General features: G+C 34.4%; 1 protein-coding gene across 1 annotated transcript; it reads left to right on the forward strand.

The window, feature by feature from the left end:
• The first annotated feature begins 5,897 nt into the window (after positions 1-5,897).
• LOC125058910 (venom dipeptidyl peptidase 4-like) lies at positions 5,898-9,982 on the forward strand. The gene is made up of 5 exons (XM_047663049.1): positions 5,898-6,059; positions 6,699-6,831; positions 6,902-7,074; positions 7,798-7,940; positions 9,695-9,982. Exons 1-5 carry the CDS (start codon positions 5,898-5,900, stop codon positions 9,894-9,896), a joined length of 813 nt encoding a protein of 270 aa, XP_047519005.1. The 3' UTR covers positions 9,897-9,982.
• The last annotated feature ends 12,302 nt before the right edge of the window (positions 9,983-22,284 follow it).

The following is a 22,284-nucleotide window of genomic DNA, read 5'->3' on the forward strand; positions in this document are numbered from 1 at the left end:
GGAAGCGCGAGAGGTGTGAATGTTTAGACGAAGAAACTTTTCTATATTCTTTCGATAATCGTACATTCGAGACGATAAACTCTCGCCATCTAAATGGGCCTTTACAGTACTTAATCAGTCTGCATCTGACTCTCGCCGATTTTTGGATCACTGACATGCTAGTTTTCGATGCAGCCCTGCGATTCTGTAACTCACTTTTCGAACTCATACAATCATGAAATGACTGCTTCACGACTGATTTCAGAGCGACCGCCGATGCGAAAACCGCTGTGTGAGTTCGAAAAGTGAGTTACAGAATCGCAGGGCAGTACACATTTTTAAAGTGAAACTTCTTTAGGCACATGAGGCGAACATTTTTACGAAACGTCACGAAGATGTGCAGTGTCGAATTTTTTTTTATTATTGAAATCTCAAATAACGAGTTTTTACTATCGAAGAAATAAATTAAATTTATTATTTGTATTAATTTTTGACACTTTTAATATTTTAATGACAATAATTTAATTAATTAAATTCATATCTTCCTTTTTCCAAACAAAACTAAAAAAATTTGTTTAATGCCAAAGAAGTTTCACTTCTGACGTGTGTGCTTTGTACGCACGCACTTTTATTTAAATACTAATTGTCTGCACAAAGATACACAGAAAGTATAAATCCATGGGTCCGCTAACTCAGTGTTGACAGTCGCACTCCGGTATATCAAACTTTAATAAAAAAGGCAAAAAGATGAAAATCAATTCTGCCATTGCCACATGACAAGCTATGATAAATATACTCTCGATTTGCCTTAAATAGCTTCGCCGAGGGTTCAGCCTTGGACAGAACGCGCTCCATAGATTTCCCTACATAAAATACAAGGGATAACAGAAAACTGATACTGGGTATTGACGCGTGAATCTCGGATAGTATAGTCGCTCATTTCAATGTAAAGTACAAATCAATCTTCGGTGATTTAGACATTAGCGTGTAATGAATCATTTGGGAATTTTGTTTATTATTTATTACAAAAACTAATAACCAATTTTTTTTTTTAAATCAGTGGTGCTACAACCTCTTTAAGTCTTGGCCTCAGATTTCTGAATCATTTAAGTTTAATGATCATTGAAGTGAAACTTCTTTATCGGGGTTGGAAAAAAATTTAGTGTAACATTTTTGCGTTACGCGTCACATTTTTCCGTTACGCGCCATGTTGCTTTTTGAAGTCAAACTTCTTTATCGGCGTTAAAATATGACATATATGTAGTATGTTTTTGACTTTGAAGTTTGACAACGGATTACATTTTCGACTTGAAATTTTGCTAATCGCAATTTGCAGCAATTAATTTGTAAATTGTATGCTAGACAGTGTATCAAAATTTACTGTGTTTAAAGAGATAGTTTCTAAAAAGGTCATAAAGAAGTTTCACTTCTTACGTGTGTACACCTAGTACACGCACACATTTTTTGAAGTTATACTTCTTTAGGCGCGTTATGAAAATTTGATGAGAGTGAAATTTTACGATGCGCGCGCACCTATGACACAAAATTCGGAGTGTGATTATAGCGTGCGCAATCTACAAAAGAAATAGAATATAAGCTAACTTCACGCATATTCTATTTCTTAGCTTAGCAGCTTAACAAGAATTTTGAATATCCATGACAATTGACATCTGACATTGACATTTACCTTTTAAACAAATATAGGAGTTTGAATTATTGTTTAAAATAAAAGATTATCTATGTATCTAGTTATTTTCAATATACAAGTGCGAATTTTATATGTGCGTCTGAATTATAATCAGAAGTGATTTAAATTGAATATCTAAATCAATACTAATTAATATGATAAAATATTTGTGAAAAAACTGTGCCAACCTTCCCGAGTGCTTTAATACAATTGAGGTTAACTATCCGTATGTATTATCGAGTATTATTGTTGATTAAAACTGAAACATGAACCATTATTCATTGCTTTTGTTTATTGCGTTTGTTACAGCAACTTTTTAGAAATATTCTACGACCCTATATATCAATAATTGAGAACAAAGATTTAAGCACGAATACTAATAAGGAGAAAATGAAGGCTTGGAGCGATATTACAGAGAAGTAAACATTTTAATAAGTACCTGCATCTCAAAAAAATGATTACATTATTTAATCAAAACATGTAATTTTTCAGATTTAATCTAGCAAATATAAGGACAAGAGACAAAAAACAATTTCAGTGGAAGTGCACTAAATTGAATAAAAAAAAAGAGTTGTCATCTTATCGCCGTGAAATATCAAAAACTAGAGGTGGAACAAAGCCACCATCACCTTCTCCAGACACAATGGATATGGCAGAGATGATACCGCAACGGTTTGAAGTAGATTTCAATGAATTTGATTGTGATGGTGTCGAGGTAGGAATGTTAATTATAAATATGATGGTGATGTTCAAGGCTCAACCTCTCAAGCATAGGCACATACTTTATTCTCCTACAGGGTAGTTAGAGATATTGTAATACCTCAAAACATCCATGTTGCTCTTGTAGTACCGAAACTCTGTCCAGCCAGAAGTGAGCCCATTCCCACTTATAATGGACAGTGGGTATAATACACCTTAATACCTGAGTGCGAACCACTCACCATGACACTTAAATTAATAGATGTTATTTATATATTTCAGGATATTACAAATAAAATCATTTTGGAAACAATTGCTATCCCAAAAGCAAATAAAGCCAACAATGACAAGGTAATAAATCAGTTTTGACATAACTTGAATACTAAAAAAGCCAAACAAAGGTGTGCACAACAGTGACAACATAACTTAACAATTTCATTATTTTGTAGGATTAAAGAAAGGTTAACGAAAATCATGTCGAACTGATCAACAAGAATCCCCAAACAACTCAAAAGAAACCTACAAGGAAGACACCGGTATTATATTTAAATTATCTCTATCTCTAAATAGAATAAAAGAAAGTTGCTATCCAGGTCTGTAGCATGTGCTACAAATTATATTATTAACACATTTATATAATTATATTAATATAAATATGTTAAAAATTTTATAATATGAATTATAAATTTTTTTAAGTTTTGCATGGACAGAGCTTAAATTAATATTCTCTTATTTTATTTTGTAAGAGAATAATTATAAATATTTATTTATTAAATTTTTCAAATGTAAACTGAACTTTATTGACTATAATGACTCCTTTTCCAGTCTTTGATTATTTAATTGTAATTAATTATTTGCATGCAATCAAAATCTATTTCTAATAATGCCAAAGAAGTATAACTTCTTACGCGCGTACATAAGTACACGCACCCTTTTTTTTTTTAAATCTAAGCAAGTAGGTGATCAGCCTCCAGTGCCTGACACACGCCGTCGACTTTTTGGGTCTAAGACATGTCGGTTTCCTCACGATGTTTTCCTTCATCTTTCGAGAGAACGTTAAATACGAACATAAAAAGTCCATTGGTGCAGTCGGGGATCGAACCTACGACCTCAGGGATGATAATCGAAGCTGAAGCCACTAGGCCACCTCAATTTCCAATTTTACGGGAACAAAATCCACGTAAAAGATATATATATATATATATTATTGGTCAATATATAAGTTTTAAATCTGTTAGACCTGGTGTACAGAAAAACTGTGTCCAGCGTGTGTTTCCACCGCACTATTGTACACTTATTTTTTTTGATTGATACAATAAATTAAAAAAATTATCACCACATTAATTAATGAACTGACTTAGTTTCATAATTTGTTTTGTATTTGGGTATACGTAACAAAAGAGCATTGTTGGCCTAGTCTCTAGTAGCTTCACCGTGCGACTCTTATCTGAGAGATCGTGGGTTTGATCCCCGGCTGCGCAATAACTTTTTGTCTATGTACGCATTTAACTCTCAACGGTGAATGAAAACATCGTGAGGAAACCGGCTTGCCTTAGACTCATATATGTCTCATGTCTTTCTTTCTTAAGTCTTTCTTTTAGGGTAATAGCCTCCTCCATATTTTTCCATTTCTCATTGTCTTCAGCAAAATTCCAGAGAGATTCACACTAACGGTGTTAAAATAATATTTATTAAATTTAAATACTTTTGATACTTACGTTGCGTAGAGATAAAAACCCAATCGTTAACACTAGCTTGGACCGAAATACTAAGTCTCTAATAAAACAATTGCATATTTTCTAATTGCTTTCAGGGCTACCGAATAGCATCAGGTACAGAAGGTTGGGTGGAATCAGCGCCAACTCCTCTCTGGTCGGCTCGTGGTGGGGCTCTAGTCACATTGGCTCCCATAAGAGACGGACCAGCTGGTCTGTTTCGCCACGTCTGAACACAATTCGCACGGGCCTAGGGCTTTGCCCCTTACGCATGGGAGCTTCGATGTTGTCCGGCTGCTTGCGTGGGACCATGTTAATCAGCATGTGTATGTATCTTAATATTTAATTACACATATTGAGTATTTTATAAATGGCCATTATTACGCCATCTGCGCTTTCTACTCGGAAATACTTGTTCGCCAGGGATCGAATTCAGGATCTCCAGTTGCGTTTATCAAGTTACGGAGGTGTTTTCTATTATTAGTCTGCGGGAAATCGATAAATATATATGTATATTGATATATTTCCCTTTACATCAACAAAAATCTCGAACAAACACAATATCAACTTAATACAAAAAGTGTATTTATTTAGGAACAGTATACGGTAAATAAAGGATAATATTTGTTGTGATAGTCTATGTTGTCAATGTACACACTATCAAACGAACTTTTATATAAATAAAAATATACTGTAACTGTACTATAAATAACCACCACTATGAGAGATTGAACGAAAAAGTGACAAAAATCGAGATCCAGAGAGAATCAGACTAATTATGCTAAAATAATATTGATTAAATTTAAATACTTACGTTGCGTGGAGCTCTCTGCATTTTCTACCGCATTTACCAAGGTCATTGTTCAGAGAAGTTGTTCGGATTAACAATTGAGTGCTTTTTAGGGAAGTTTTTCCGCGCATCACCACTGTGTGGAACCATCTTTCCAATGAAGTATTTCCGAACCAATTCGACTAAGGGTCCTTTAAGAAAAGAGCGTACCAATTCTTAAAAGGCCGGCAACACACTTGCGACTCTTTGGCAATGTGTGTGTCCATGTGTCCAAAGAATCAGTGTCACTTAACATCAGGTGAGCCTCCTGCCCATATAAAAAACTGCTTGTGATAAAAGTATAACAAAAAAGCATGGGACAATCTTCGTACATACTATTAATAATTCTTAATCGATATGTTGGTAGAGAAATGTTACCCTGACAAACAAGTTCGAACCTTAGGGGTGCAACCCCCAACCCCAACGTTGTACCCCAGGTCAAAAGGTTCACGACTTGCCAAAAAATTAACGATTGTTAAACCAGGTTATTTTTGTAGATTCCTTTTATTTTCGGTAAGAATAAATTCGTTTCGACAATTTGTTATCAAATTCCTATGAATCGCAAAAGATTTGCACGACGACGTGCACACTATATTATATATTGTTACAGTATACCAGAAGGAAAGCCCGGTCAACGGCACTTAACCGGGTGTCGTCAGAGCCACCTCGTCCGGGAACGCCGCACAAGCTACCATATTGCGTCACTTGTTTATCTCATGTACGTAGATATGACTTGCTAACTTATAATTGTTTATTTCGTAATCTTACAGCTAATATAAATTAATAAAACAATAAATTACCTTAAAATGCAAGGTTCCGAAGACACTGGCAGCGACTTTGAATAGCTAGACTAATTCTTTATCCGAGGTAGCTGCCAGCTCTTCGGTCTCCTGTGATGTCGACTCACCTTTTTGCTATTTCCTAAAAAAGCCTTATAGCGCTAGGACTCCACGGACCAAGGGCGTCGACAACGAATGAGACAAAATGCATGCTTCTAGCTTTTTCAGCCGCTTCACAAGCCGCACCAGCTTGGTTCCATGTAGATAGGAAGGGGCCAGAGTGTCTGAACAGGTGGCATCCCATACCAGCACCCGGCCCATTCCATGGAATCAAACTCATACCGTCTCTTGCAATACCAGTCGGCTCACTAGTAAGTGACATCACCAGATCATCATAGTGCAATACGTGTACCGATAATATAGCGGATGAGGCCGGCTTTATCATTAATATAAGCAGTGTTGGCCTAGTGACCTTTCTTTGTATGTGCAATTAATACTGGCTCGAATGGTTGCGGCAAATATCGTGAGAAAACTGGCTTAAGTCAAAAAAGTGAAACCATTTATTTCAATTAGGCCTTTTAAAGGGCACAAATTCAAAATTACAAGTTTAAAATGTTTACAATATTTTGTATACATTGATTTGATAATTATATGTGATGACCATGTAATTAGACATGACTACTGTACTAAAATAAAATAGGTGCTTGGTGTTACAAAAACCAATATTGCAGATAGCTAAATTATTATGTAGATACATGATGCTCACATATTTACTAGACCTAAAGATCAAGGACGTATTATCACAAAACAGATACAATTCTTAAAAGTACGGCAACGCACTCGCAATCCCTCTGGCATTGGGAGTGTCCATGGGTTGCGGTATCACTTGCCCGTTTGCCCTCTGTTCTATAAAAAAACAGAGGATACCTAGAGATTGTGGTTTTTTTTTTTGTATTTGGTACCTATAACAAATAGTAGGTATTTTTTTAAAACTAGTTATTGCTTTTTAGCCTCTACCATCGAGAAACCTGGACTATTATGGAAACCTAGCTTCGTATCTATACAGCTCCTGGGATAGCGACTCCGATGAGGATCTGCCTACATCACCGGCTCCAAGTAAGAAGAAAAAGAAAAAAGTAGTTGGTAAGACATCTTAGATTATTATAAAACGCTTAGCTTTGTAACATTCTTTAAGATCCCTTTTTGTTTTCAGAAAACAAACCCCGTAATTTACCGTGTCTGTATCACGATGCCCACGTCAGTCCGTCATCAGCGTACTTTGTGCTGGAGTGTCTTGGACCTGGTGTACCCACTTCAGGTCTCTATAAAACTGCTTTGCCTGAACCAAGGCTCATCATGCATTTGGAGAATAATACATCTGTTAAGGTAAAAATATTCAACATTCTCAAAATAACTGTATCCGTTCAGTTTCTCAAAAATCGATTCAGTTCTTCAATAGAATAGTGCCTATAAACTAAACACACAAGTTTTTCTTATCACTAGAAAATAATGAAATATTGTTTGATATAAAAGAATTAATATTTATATGTATTAATAATAAAAGATAGCCTGTCGTTTTATTTTGCGTGCTTATAAAGTGTTTTATATAACATATACAGACTTTTCAGAGAATAACAATTAAGACAATTCACACCAATTGACCTAGTCCCATGCTAAGCTGGTGAAGCTTGTGTTATGGGTACTCGTCAACGGATATACATACATATTATAGATAGATAGACATATAAATACATATTTAAACACCCAAGACCTAAGAACAACACCAAATGCTCATCACATCGATGTTCGATGATCGAACCCGGGACCCATGGATTTGCAGTCAGGGGTACTAACCACTAGACCAATGAGTCGTCGAAGTCGTCTTTATTATTAATGTTGAAGCAATGGTGTTAGTGTCAGCTGCCATTGTCATTATCATTTAATAACATCAAAGTCAAATTGGTTCAAAACCGTTAATACGAATGGTTTATTTAATTTGTCAATGTTGACCATTGAATAGTCGTTAATTTATAGATCTGGCAACATCCGACATATATATACAATATACATGTGCATATGTTTAATTTTAAATGTATTATTGTCTTACAGGAACGACTTCCAGGCATAGCTTTACCAACGCCTAGAACGTTCTCAGTTCAGCTTTCAAGCGGTCACGCGGCGCGGGTGAGGCTGTTACTGCCTCCGGGGCTAAGAGAAGATGAGGTCACGAAGTACCCTCTGGTGCTTAAAGTGTAAGTTCTTAGTATTCCTATCTGTAGACCATAGTTTGCTAATCAAATTATAAAAAAATATGTTTTATTTCAAGTAAATTTTTATGGCAATATCTTTTAAATTAAAATATAAAACAAGAATAAAGTGTCCATTTAGGGGCAGTATTACGTAAACACTATATGGGGGAGGGGGGTCTTTCATGTAATTGGTGATTACTTCAACAGTAATTATTTACTTTTTTACACATATTACCCACACATTGTCTATGCTTGAAAACGAAATGCAGTACTATTATTTTTGAAAGCTTTGCTTACTTTTGCTGACAATAGGAGAGGGGGGGCATAAATTGCTGTAAATTTGCTTACGTAATACTAGAACGGCCCTTTATTAGAGACTGTAGCATGTACAAAATGATCCCTCTAAGGGAAAATGCAAATAAAAGCGAAAATATTATAGTCATCGAAATTGTTAAATTAAATTTGGATTGTTTACATAAGTGCGGTAATATTGGCTTACTTGTTTTTGTAGAAATATATGTCTTTTTGGAATTATTACATATTTCTTGAAAGCTTACTAAAGGATCATTTTGAACACATAGATGTCTAAAATGATCCCAGGGGTAAGGACAAAATGATCCCCCGGGAATTTAGGCACCAATTAAAAGATTTCCGTAATTTTATTGTAATTATATATTAAAAAAAGACATCTGCTTATAATGATTAGGAGCCTAAGTCTTCAATTTTAAGTTTGAGATCAAAATGTTACAAGTATGTTCTAATGTTACAGTCTTAAGTATTAATTATAACAAATTAACCATCTTCTAAAGTTATTCTTATTAAATATAAATGCTTTAATAATCACATCTAGTAATCACATCATATTTACGAGAAGTATCTCGTGGCTGAAATTTTTAATAAAATTATGAAAAGTGTTAGTTCAAAACGAAACTTTTCTACAGCATAAAATCACAATATCATCCTGATAAGCCCAAACTTTACCATCTAGTTCATGAAATAAAATATCCATCAGTCTCTGTTGCGTTTGAGATGCATTTACTAAACCAAAAGGCATAACTTTAAACTGAAACAAACCCCGGCCTGGTACTGCAAATGCTGTCTTTTCTTTACTGGAATCCTCTAATTCAATCTGCCAAAATGCAGTTCTTAAATCAAAAGTACTAAGATATCGCGACTTACGTAAATTATCCAAAATCATTGTCACTCTTGGCAGTGGATACGTATCCCTTTTAGTTACTTTGTTTACCTGTCGGTTATCTAAACAAAGCCTGTTAGCACCATTTGGTTTTTTTACCAAAACTATGGGCGAGCACCAGGGACTAAGGACGGTTCCACCACATCCTTCGCAAGCATTTCATCCAGCTCAGTTTCTATTTGTTTCCTTATGATAGGCGAAAAATTGTATTGTTTTTGATAAATTGGCTTACTATCACCCGTATCTATAACATGTTTTAAAATATTAGTTCTACCTAAACCCATGCCAATCAAATTTTCTATAGCACTAATTTTACTCTGTAACCGACTTATCTGATCTCCATCCAAATCAACACAACCAATGAGAGCTGACGAATTACTCGACAAGGAATCTAAATTAGGACATTCCCTCTTAAAATGAAACTCAATACCGAATTTAATAAAGAAATCTTTACCTAAAATCAATTCTTGAGACAAATGCGTATGAACATATTTTCGTGTTATTTATTCCGGTTTATCTTGTGTTTCGTAATAGAAAGTAATACATTTATGTTTTGTTAAAGGGACCATACTGCTAACTTCGCCAAAAAAGAAACTGCCAAACTGGTGATGCTTCTCAAGGATTACACAGTCGTAACCTGCAAACAACTGATCACTGCAGCAATCTACAAAAAGATGCAGCAGCTGGAAATCTCTGTGTCTCTCAACTCAGATGGGTCTAGACACCGAAGTGTTAAATTTAATATACATTTAATGAAGGTGTAGGCACATTTTTATATTTATTCTTGTATAGCTGTGTCCTACAACAAAAGGAAAAAATCTTTTAACCCTTTGGAAACAAGGAAGCGGATTATGATCCACACGGATAAAAAAAATGAGTTTTTGAAACAAAGACAAATAAGAGAGGATGATTTGTTCAATAATGCTAAGGAAGAGCATCAAAAACATTTGCTGCACCAATGAGAGGCCCACCAAAAATGCATACTGCATAAAGAGGAGGTGCGCCAAAAAGTGATGCAGCAGATGGAAGAAAGGCACAATAAATATATGTAGCAGCAAAAAGAGTTACATCAAATTGAGGTGAAATGCAAGAAGAAACAATTAGAAAATATTTAATTGCTACTTTAGGTTAGGTTTCATGTAAATTTTGTAATGTTTTTTTAATAAAAATGGTTTGTATTTAAGTTATAATTAAACAGTTTATTAATCAAGTCAAATGTTTTATTTATAAATTCTTGTAATAAAGTAGGTAGATGCTAACTCACAAATGTAATAAAAGCCCTAAAGAATATCACAGGTCCCTAACTAATGTGTAGCTGTAGTTTTTAGTATAAGTACATACTTGTATGTACTTATAATAATTATAAGTTAATATTATTAGTAATATATAAATAATATTAACTCTAATTCATTATGTATTTTATTGCCTATAATATTAACTTATAGTAATTATAAGTTAATATTATAGGCAATAAAACACATAATGAATTTGTAATATACTTAATTATATACTGCTGCGGTTCTGTAGCTAGTAATGAAGCAAAATAGGTTGGTATGAGCTGCTGTCTATATATACTCTTGTTCATTGGCAGTTTAAGATCATTCCCAATTTCAGTAACAATCCAGAGCACTGTTCCCTTCGATAGGGGGTAACAGTGACAAAAATCTACATCATCCCAGGTTTCTAATGGCGGATGACATTGCCTAAATATTTTTGGTCACTCATTAACACATTCTCATATAATATTATCGTCTTCTTCATCGTCTCATTAATTAAAGTATCTCAATATGTTTAAATTCATCATTAGATAGTAATAAACGTATTTATCATAGTTTGATTTCTGTGACAAACAGCTGTTACTATATAAATTACCAGCGGCCATCTTTTTAACCCTCCGATACTGAGTAGTTAACTTTTTTGACAAATGGTTAGATATTTTACCATTGGATGCTCTTACCACGGATCAAAAAACGCATTTTGCTGATATTTAACTAATAGTAAGGATTTTTAACCAATAGTTGAGTTAACTACGGATCAAAAAACCGGCCCTTAGCTATCGAATTGATATTTATATCCAATATAAGTTAGAAGCATTTCATATACATTGCTTGTTTGACGTTCATAAGTCTACATTGTGTTACCTAAATTAGTAAATGATTTTTGACTTTGACTTTAATGCTGGCAAAATTCATGGTTGTGCGAGAAAGCGCCATCTCTTGGTCTCTCTCCTAACTGTTGAATCACCGACTCGCAAATATGACATGACAGCAAACCCCTATTTCATTGGTTAAATCTAGTTGTATGTATAGTAAAATATGTTAGAAAAAATATATATACTACTATACATATACATACTATACTGTATATATGCTAAAAGGACAAGAGAACAAAATCCATGCACTTCCTCACAATCCAGCAGCCCATATAGCAGTACACAACGCCTGAGGGTACTTTTTGTATCAAAGAAAACCAATGTACATATTAACCAATGTATAATACATACATAAAATATGCATAGGAAACAGACCACACATTAATATATTATACAATGTGATTGTTAGAATTTCATTCTAGATTATTTTACCATGGCCTTATAAAAAGTATTCGCTACTGTATATTTATTTTTCTAAATTTTATTTAGTTTTATTCTGTCTGTTTGAACCGATTAGGATAAAGATTCGTTTACATATAAGATTAGGAAATAGGAATCGTATATAGGTATGTCAGAGATTATGTAATAAGAGGAGAAACTGGTATTTGGAAGCACCAGCCCAGTGATGTGAGTAGTATTCCATATGAGGTCGTACTTGAGCCTGAACATGTCAAACTTTACGCAGAAAAAAATATTTGACAGCTTTTGAAACAAGGTTTAAGTTTGATTGACCTTAGACCCAGAAACCAATTGCGTATAAAAAAATATTACCAAAATTATCACTGAAACATTATTTGTCTCGTAATTGTGTCCGTAGATATTGTGGTGCAAATTACTGGGGGTTATAATCCCCAAAGAGAATCCATAGACAATAGACCGATTTGTCATCTGTCAATATTCACTCTACTCTTTGCTCCGTAGCTGTTTTGGTATAGTGCTTTTCATGAAAGAAGTCCCGCGGTGATTTTTGGAACTAAATTTGACAGGTCGGCAATGTTGTCATTCGTCGATGTTATCAAGTTCGTTTGTTGTGGTAGATTTTTGTGAATTTTTAACTAGCTTAGTGCATTTTAAAGATTGATTACAATGCCAAAAGTTGTAAAAAGTTCGGCTCGAGAAATCATATTAAAGGTGAAAGAGTTCTGTGAAGCGGAACATAAGAATCAAGGTGTTTTAATACCACTAAACAATGTTCGGAAGAGAGTTGCCGCCATAACAGGTACTTTTTAGAGTTGCCATTTAATAATTTTTTGCTGTATTGATGGGACTTTTATGATATAAATTCGTTTTTGCGACAAAATTGAACAAATACATAACGTGATGAAACTAGGTAACTGAAATTAAAACATATATTACATATTACATAAGCATTATAAACTTAAAGTTATTATTATTTTAAATTGTTCATAATTTAATTTGCAGGTGTGTCAGAGAAAACTGTAACAAGAATTACAAACGAAGGTATAACAGCGGCGTGTACTTCGGAAAAAATTGTAACCCAACAATCATGCAATAAAACTCTGAATAAAAAATTGTATTGCTTTTCTTTATCCTATTTTCTCATCTTTTCCTTGTAAGTAGGTAGAACACCGCTAATATAAGTAAATAAAAATATACTTTTTACATAACTGAAATATTGTTTTGAAATAATAAATGTTGAAAATAATATTCGATAAATTACATCTGCTAAATGTAAATAAAATAGGTAATTTTTTTACTCATAAATGGCAACATTACGTCATGCGATTGCAGCGCCGCGTCTGGGGGACTTCTTTCATGAAAAGGACTATATAGTCCCCCAGACGCGGCGCTGCAATCGCATGACGTAATGTTGCCATTTATGAGTAAAAAAATTACCTATTTTATTTACATTTAGCAGATGTAATTTATCGAATATTATTTTCAACATTTATTATTTCAAAACAATATTTCAGTTATGTAAAAAGTATATTTTTATTTACTTATATTAGCGGTGTTCTACCTACTTACAAGGAAAAGATGAGAAAATAGGATAAAGAAAAGCAATACAATTTTTTATTCAGAGTTTTATTGCATGATTGTTGGGTTACAATTTTTTCCGAAGTACACGCCGCTGTTATACCTTCGTTTGTAATTCTTGTTACAGTTTTCTCTGACACACCTGCAAATTAAATTATGAACAATTTAAAATAATAATAACTTTAAGTTTATAATGCTTATGTAATATGTAATATATGTTTTAATTTCAGTTACCTAGTTTCATCACGTTATGTATTTGTTCAATTTTGTCGCAAAAACGAATTTATATCATAAAAGTCCCATCAATACAGCAAAAAATTATTAAATGGCAACTCTAAAAAGTACCTGTTATGGCGGCAACTCTCTTCCGAACATTGTTTAGTGGTATTAAAACACCTTGATTCTTATGTTCCGCTTCACAGAACTCTTTCACCTTTAATATGATTTCTCGAGCCGAACTTTTTACAACTTTTGGCATTGTAATCAATCTTTAGAATGCACTAAGCTAGTTAAAAATTCACAAAATCTACCACAACAAACGAACTTGATAACATCGACGAATGACAACATTGCCGACCTGTCAAATTTAGTTCCAAAAATCACCGCGGGACTTCTTTCATGAAAAGCACTATAGTACAAAATAGGTCGGCATTATTACTAAGCCACAGGCTGCGGTGTAATTTGTGCAAATCCCCAGTGTCAGTGACCTATTTCGTTGATTCAGCACTTTTGGTGCTAAGGACGGTTGATTTATTCGATTGCTCGCTTGACAATGGCTAAATATTTTAAGCGCTTTGCGCCGCTTGAAGCGCTTCTATTCTCACATTCAACTGTCAAAGTCCGAAACGTTTGGTTCAACTTTTGGGGCTTAGACGTAGTTTAATATTATTCTATGAAGAAATTTATAAAGACGGATTATTTGTTAGATATGTATTGGAAGACGGGCTTACAACTGCGGTTGAAATAAAGCTGCCAACAGTTGCGATATTAGACATACCACTTGGAGAACCGTTCGCGTTGTGTGCAAAATTTTCTAAATTTTTGTCAAATTCATATGAATTTTCTATGCGCAAATAGTTATGAAGAGTGCACGCAGCTTGTACGATCTTGTCCGCCATGTATGGTTGTACTAGCATAGGTCCTTGGAATACGCGAAAACGTGCGCTTAAAATGCCAAACGCATTTTCTACCGTTCTTCGAGCACGAGATAAACGATAATTAAATATTTTATTTGAATTATTATTTACAAGTTTCGCTTCACTATAGGGTTTTAATAGATAAGTTTTTAAAGGAAATGCCGCATCAGCAACAATTACATACGGCATAGGCTCAGTATGTGGAGGTATTGGTTCATTTATTGGAACATTTAGTTGTCTTTGTTCAAACATTTGTCCCATCAATGAGTTTTCATATATGCCGCCATCACTGTTTCGGCCATATGCACCGACGTCTATCATAATAAATTTGTATTGAGCATCAACTAAAGCAAGCAATACAATTGAATGATCTTGTTTATAGTTATAAAATTGTGATCCAGCATTGATTGGGCAAATTATATTTACATGCTTGCCATCTAATGCCCCAAGACAATTTGGGAACTGCCAATTTCTTTCGAAATTTTTAGAAATTTCTTTCCATTGGTCTTCTGTAGGTTGTGGAATTACAATGGGTGCTAGGTTTTTCCAGACAGCTTCGCACACTTCCAGTACTATGTTCCTTACTGTGGTAAAACCCATGCGATAACTAAATGCCATTGAACGAAAAGAGTTTCCAGTGGCCAAAAACCTGTGAACAAAATATAAATTCATATGTTATGTTGAAGAAAATTGTATTTAATCAGACTAACAAGCGTGGATGTAGTCAGATTTCAGAAATTTCAGATACAACCGAGGAAGAAAATGTGCTTGTTTGTTATATTGAAGATCACGAATGAATAAATGGTTTAAGAGCAATGTCTAAATTTTATGTTTTAAAATACATTAAAAATAACAGTTGTTTAATTCATACATAATCTGCTACTTTTAGTTCAGTTAATACAAGTCTTAAAATAAAATAAATAAATAACAATAGATAATAAATTAAATTTACCTTAAACATACTGCCAGCCTTTCTTTGGTTCCAATGGGTTTGCGAAATTTGGTATGAATCTTTTTAACATCTTTTTCAATCAAAGAATGTACGTAGTGAAATTATGTTTTTGTCATCCTGAAATATTGGTGAAATCTAGTGTCGTCGCTTTTTAGTTCATTCACCAATAAATGATATTCACTTCGAGTTCCTCTTGATGCATTAACTGGGTGCACCCAGTATCTCCTCTTCTTTCTTTTCTTCTTGAGTTGGCTTAACATAAATAGGCAGGCAATATCTTCTTCAAGATCCGTATCTGAGTCGGAAGAGAACATTGTAAATAGATGCGGACGTTTACGCGGTCACCACTGAACTGACACAAAAATGAATCAGCACGCGCGGCGACACGACACTGTAGTATAATCACCAGCCCGTGCGTCAGGCAGCGTTGCGACACGCGGCGTGGCTGTAATATAACCCGGCCTTAACAGTGATTAGATTACTATATAGATGAAATCTATGGTAAAATCAAATAGACTTATTATTTATAATCTTCATTTAAATTGCATTACTTACTTATTTTTTTTAATTTATATGATATGTCATCGCAAACTCAATTTTCTACATAAAGAGGAAACTGCGTTATTAATTTAGGCAGAATCTATGTCATAACTCTAAGAAAAATAAGACCGTTAAATTTGCGTAAATAATGTTGTATTGATGCGGTCGAGCCATTGTATCTGGCCTTACTTCGCCCCTACACCCCATTCCGCAACCCTCCATCTTCCCATACATAGCGCATGTCGTTCAATTCGTTCGACGTTGATCGGTCTTCGGTCCTCAGTCCTCACTCCTCACTTGTGACCGTTTTAAAAAATGGCAATCTACCAAAACTACAAGGTGCCAGTACTAAATAATACCAAAACACATGCTGAATTATACTAAAAATATACTAAAAGAAAAAGATGATTTTTTTTATTAAAACACTTATTATCAGTTACTTTTTAATTTTACCAATTACACACCTTCATTATACAGACATATTAAAATAATAATAAATATTTACAATAAGTTTTATTACAAATGCTAAGTCAGTATTCGCTGCACTGAGCTAACTGAGCAGATTTAGTGCGTTTGCAGGAAAAGCCCTTTGCGATTTCCGAATCATAAAACATTTTGCTGAATAAATCGCTGAGATGATCCATGGCCCGAGATGGTATGTTATGTTCTGCCAACGCTGCATAAAATATAAGCTCTGTTTTTCTTACTTCTTCAGATATAGGTTCTTTCCTTTGAAGTAATTTATCATCGTTCTGAAAATAAACAGGATTTGATTAATTTGATGAATTTAAATCAATTATACATGTGTGTACAACTGTACATGTACTATCCAAGATTCATCGGACATTCTGTAGAAGTAGGACAATTAATTCATGTGCCATAAAAAAATAAGGGACACAATAATCTTATAAATATGTTAATGGGGGTATAGCTTTCTTACCTTGGATTGTCCACTATTATGTATAAGTTTCTATCGATGTTTTTCAGAATATGCATGACTTTTAATTGTAGCGATTCTGCTTAAAAATGTTGCTCCACACGTTTTACACAAGGCGTTCTCATTATTTTTATCTTTTGTCAACCATGACGAAAATTCAGAATTTTGTTCCCACTCAAATCTATATTTCTGATCGTATTTGCGCTTCATTATCTTCACTACACATGCACACATAGAGAAATAAATAAAGAACTAAAACATCCGTGGTCCCAAAAGGGACCACATGTATAAAAATACAGCATGTAACGTAAATAGTAATACGTAGCTAAAGCACGATTCGCGAATTTGTTAGCATTAACCGTTCGAAAGAGACAAAATGATACATTTGCGGTAAACATCAGACAAAGACAAAAACATGTGAACGAAATACGAACGAATGGAAGTGAGTGTTTCCCGCCCAGCCCAAAAATATATCAAAATGTGTTTTAAAACGTTGAAAGTTTAAATGTACCAAAAAATACCAGAATATAAAAGGATACCAAAAAAATACTAAATTAGTTACACGGAGCCCAAATTATACCAATTTGGTACTGAATATACTAAAAACGGTCACACTCTGTCTCACACTTGACACTGCTCCTCAGACCTCAGTTCTCGTTCAGTCGCGCGGTGGCCGTTTCTACGAGTGGTTGTGTGTCCGTGATCGAATGATGTAACAGCGATCGTAACGTTCAAACGATTTCAAATTTTGCTGTGTTTGTGGACAGTGAAAAATAAGTTAAGATTAAAAAAATAAACAGTGTAGTGTGGTGACTGTTAAGTGTATGGATTGCTTAAACACTGCGAATTAAATTGTAAGTTTTTTTTTTTATTATTGCCGTTATTTGACTAAATTGACGTTACAAAATTCTAATAAGTTACTAGAATCAACTATGTTTTTAACCTATTAGGTAGATATTATCAAATATGATGGTAATATACGTTTTCTATTACTTTCCCAAGTCCAAAGTGTTTAAACAAAAATATTTGTTGTTATTAGTAGGTATTCTTTGCAAATGTCTAGGAGGAGGTAGGGTTATTACCAGTGGTTTAAATACAAAATTTAATGATGGCGCGGTGATTCGAATATACTCGTAAATACTCAGAAAGTAGGCAAATAGATTTAATACGTCTCAATATATTGTGCCCGCCGCAGTTTTTAGCGTCCTGATATTTTCATTCAATGTTGATATGGATGTAAATAAATAGTAAAATCCAATAAATTATTACCCATTTTGAAATATAGATATAATAATTTATACAGTATATCAAACATGCTGAATTCTTAAAGATATTCATAAGTAATACCTAATACCTATTACGAATTGTACAACCAATAAACTCTATTGTTTAATATTTATTTCATGGGAAAAGCAATCAGGTAAATATAATATAGAGTAGGAAGTTACTATACAGTATACCAATATTAGTTATTACCTGTATTGGAACAATAAATTAGAACAAACGGGCTGACATAAACATCCTTTTTGGTTACGGCCTCTGTTATTTATGGTTTTGATTTAACTCTATGTTAACATTATTATAACTCTAATTAGATCTTAGAATCCGATAGTATTTGCCTCAGTTAACAATACCATGAGGCCACGAGAGGTTATAGGGTGCACATTTTTTTGTTTTATGGTGTACCTACAGAGCTCGTAACAATTATTGTTTCGTTCCGAATAGATTCCGGGACTTTACTGTCTAATATCTTCTATTCCTTTGTGCGTTAGCCACTGTTATAATTAGGCCATAGTATTTATGCAGGTACCTACTCATTAAATGTATTTTAGTAATTTGTTAATATGCTGTAGGATTTACGTTTATTGCGCACTAGACTTGGATGTTAGCGTCCCGTCTAGGGCGAGTTGTGGCGTATGCTTAGTAAGTAAGTCCTCTGCTTTTCTCTACATAAAAAGTATTTTAGTTTATAACTTAAACGCGTGTCCAATTTTTATAAGGGAGGAATATTATTTGCTATTACTCTTCACGTCCTTAGCAATTTAAACGCGCAGATCTCGGCAACTACTGATCCGAACAGAAAAATTTCACTGTATTAATAACACTTGTTCTTTTTTAAAATAAATTTAATGAATCTCGACTGGCTGTTTTCAGTCTTCGGGTAGATTCTGTATAGATATTTAGTTCGTAGTATCTGAATAAACATGTTTTAGTCTACGTTTATTTATTTATTTACAGCAGAGATGCCAATAAATAATTATAATATATTTATATTATATATAAATATAAAATTATAATAATTTATATGACATTTATTACTGCTTTTTCTATTTCTAATTTGTAATTGTGTTTTGCTTTCAGGTATTCTTCGATGACAACGGTTCGCCGGGCTGGAGCTGCGCATCTTATTCTTCGCTTCTTTGTGGCTACGTCTTTCTTCATTTGGTAGAGCGTTTCGGACCACCAGGGGGGGAGGTGAGTATTTTGCGTTTTTTAATTTTTGGTATATGTTTGTCGCATGCTTCTGTGATGATGTTTGTGTAGTGTGTGAGTGTGTATTTTAATATTGTTTTAATCACCTTTTTAACACTTATTAAAAGCACTATTAAAAACAATGGGTCATCGATTTGGATTTCGAGCCGCAATCACTTTAAGGTTTTCCTCCAGAAACACACTTATATCTTTTGATTAATTTTCCTTTACCGTTCGAGCGAATTAAAAATATCCCTTTCCTTTGAAGTAATATTATTTTCTAAAAACACATTAAGTTGGTAACTTTCTCTTAAGTTGGTCGCTTGTAACTCAAAAGCTACTCAAAAACCTGTCAATATTCTTCTCTCTTAATTATAATAATAGTACATTTTCTTAGCTACTCATAGATACTAATTTCATCAAGATCAGACTTAGGGAAGTAATTTTAATTTCATATAAACTAAAAATAGATTTTAATACGGCCAAGAGTGATATTATTTTAAAAATTGTTAAATTATATTAAAAATTATTTAGTAGCTTTGATAGTTCAAACATACAAAAGTTAATTTCCTAAATTTCAAAATTAAATTACTCGGACATCCTCTTCTCTAGGAAACCCGAGTTTGGAGTCAAAAAACTTCCCATTTGACGAACAACCCGAATCCGCAATAAATAAATCCCCCTTCCCACCTGGGAGTCACCCACCCCTTCAAAATCCAAAACCACCCCCTGCATCAGAGACCACTCGAGTTTGGGCTCAAACTGACCGCCTTGCGAAGAGGAATAATCTAGCCCCAACAGAACCCCCCCATCCCCCCTATTTTCTTTTTTTTATTATTTCATACTATCTATTAAAATAACCACCCTGAGTTTGGGCTCAAACAATCTGTCTCTTTGAAAGGTATAATTTGACCCCAACATAAATCTCCCCCCCCTTCCCCCTATTTTCTATAAATAGTATCCCTCCCGAGTTTGGGCTCAAATAATCTGTCTCTTTGAAAGGTATAATTTGACCCCAACATAAATCTCCCCCCCTTCCCCCCTATTTTCTATAAATAGTATCCCTCCCGAGTTTGGGCTCAAATAATCCGTCTTGCTGAAAGATACAATTTGGTCCCAACAGAAATCCCCCCCCTCTCCCCCTTATTTTTTACAAACAGTAACCCCCCCGAGCTTAGGCTCAAACAATCCGCCTTGTTGAGAGGTATAATTTGGCTCCAATAGAAAGTGATTGTTTCCCCTTATTCATCGGTAATGTGGCACTTAGACTTAACTCCCTATATCGCTATCTCGCGGGCCGCCTGCTGACCAGCACACCGCTAGTTTATTATTTACAAGTGAAAGTTTTAAGCATTCTTAAAACTAAAACCTAAAGGGTATCTTATAGTAGGGTAAAAATAAAACAAACATAATTCAAAAACAATTATTAAATAAATCAATTTAAATACAGTATGCAATCCACAACACAACAGCTGTATCCGAGTCCATGTTTACAAAACAAAACGCGCGTAAATCGCGCTTTCTGGACAGGCACTAAGTGAAACCTGAAACAACCTTCCACTGCCAACACTGAGATCCGTGTGGACGCACTGTATGCAATAATTCAAAGGGTTATTTGACAGGATAAATAAAACAATTTTAAATTTTGGAAATCTCAATCAAAAGTAGGACAAGTGGTTGACAAACAGTTGGACTAAATGGAGCTTTTGATTGAAGGTAGGGCTGTCAAAATATATTTTATTATTTGAGAGCCGAGTTCGCGCGAGTAGGTTACTGATTAATCTAATTTTAACCGCCCATGCACTGCCAGAAATCAGGATGATAAATATATCGACGGGTATTCAGTTCCACATAGTTGGTTTAAGAATGGCCTGTAAAATATATTCAAAGTTATTCTCAATAATTTCGTATTTGTAGAAAAATTTACTATTTTTATGGAGCTCAATCAGCATTTACTCCAGTTCAATCCACGTACCTATTAGACCAAATAAGCTTATTGGCTTTAAAACTTTTTTTAGGAATAAAAGAAAGAAAAATCTATATATAATTTTTCAGTTCAGAGACAACCCTACCGAACCGGGAGTTGCGACCTAGTTTTAGTTCGATTTTAGCCATATTGGTGATTGCAGTTATAATCGGTTTGAGGCCTACACATAAATTGCTAACGTTGGTCCGTGACGTCTCAACAAAACGTTATTCGACATTTCGGCGTTTCAGTAATGGTGCTCAGCAATATGCAGAATCTATTAAAATGTTGTCTTGTTTATTTATTTCCTAATAAATAACATAAATGATATATAATGATATAGCCAAAGATGGAATATAAACAAAAAGGTTCAAATATTTGCAAAAGGATTTTTTTTTATTCCTGTGTTTGTGTGGTATTGGTTTTTTGGACAGCTCCAGCGCTACGGGAAATGCAGCCCCTCCACCCTTGCGTATCATAGCACAGGCATTTTATTCAAGCCTCCGCAACATCGGCTTTTTGTTCGCCTTCGGCGACCAAATATTCATATACTAACCTAACCTAACCGTTCTTAATAATAACTGGTTTTTTGGACAGCTCCAGCGCTACGGGAAATGCAGCCCCTCCACCCTTGCGTATCATAGCACAGGCATTTTATTCAAGCCTCCGCAACATCGGCTTTTTGTTCGCCTTCGGCGACCAAATATTCATATACTAACCTAACCTAACCGATCTTAATAATAACTGGTTTTTTGGACAGCTCCAGCGCTACGGGAAATGCAGCCCCTCCACCCTTGCGTATCATAGCACAGGCATTTTATTCAAGCCTCCGCAACATCGGCTTTTTGTTCGCCTTCGGCGACCAAATATTCATATACTAACCTAACCTAACCGATCTTAATAATAACTGGTTTTTTGGACAGCTCCAGCGCTACGGGAAATGCAGCCCCTCCACCCTTGCGTATCATAGCACAGGCATTTTATTCAAGCCTCCGCAAC

Source organism: Pieris napi, chromosome 18 (genome assembly GCF_905475465.1).
Source record: "Pieris napi chromosome 18, ilPieNapi1.2, whole genome shotgun sequence".
NCBI lineage: Eukaryota > Metazoa > Arthropoda > Insecta > Lepidoptera > Pieridae > Pieris > Pieris napi.

What these genes read in the sequence shown, in the direction of transcription:
- LOC125058910 (XM_047663049.1), top strand. Translation starts at nt 5,898, where the DNA reads ATGCTTCTAGCTTTTTCAGCCGCTTCACAAGCCGCACCAGCTTGGTTC. An exon ending in GAAAAAGAAAAAAGTAGTTG is followed by an intron (nt 6,832 to 6,901) that starts GTAAGACATCTT and finishes TTTTGTTTTCAG; the next exon opens with AAAACAAACCCCGTAATTTA. An exon ending in AGAATAATACATCTGTTAAG is followed by an intron (nt 7,075 to 7,797) that starts GTAAAAATATTC and finishes ATTGTCTTACAG; the next exon opens with GAACGACTTCCAGGCATAGC.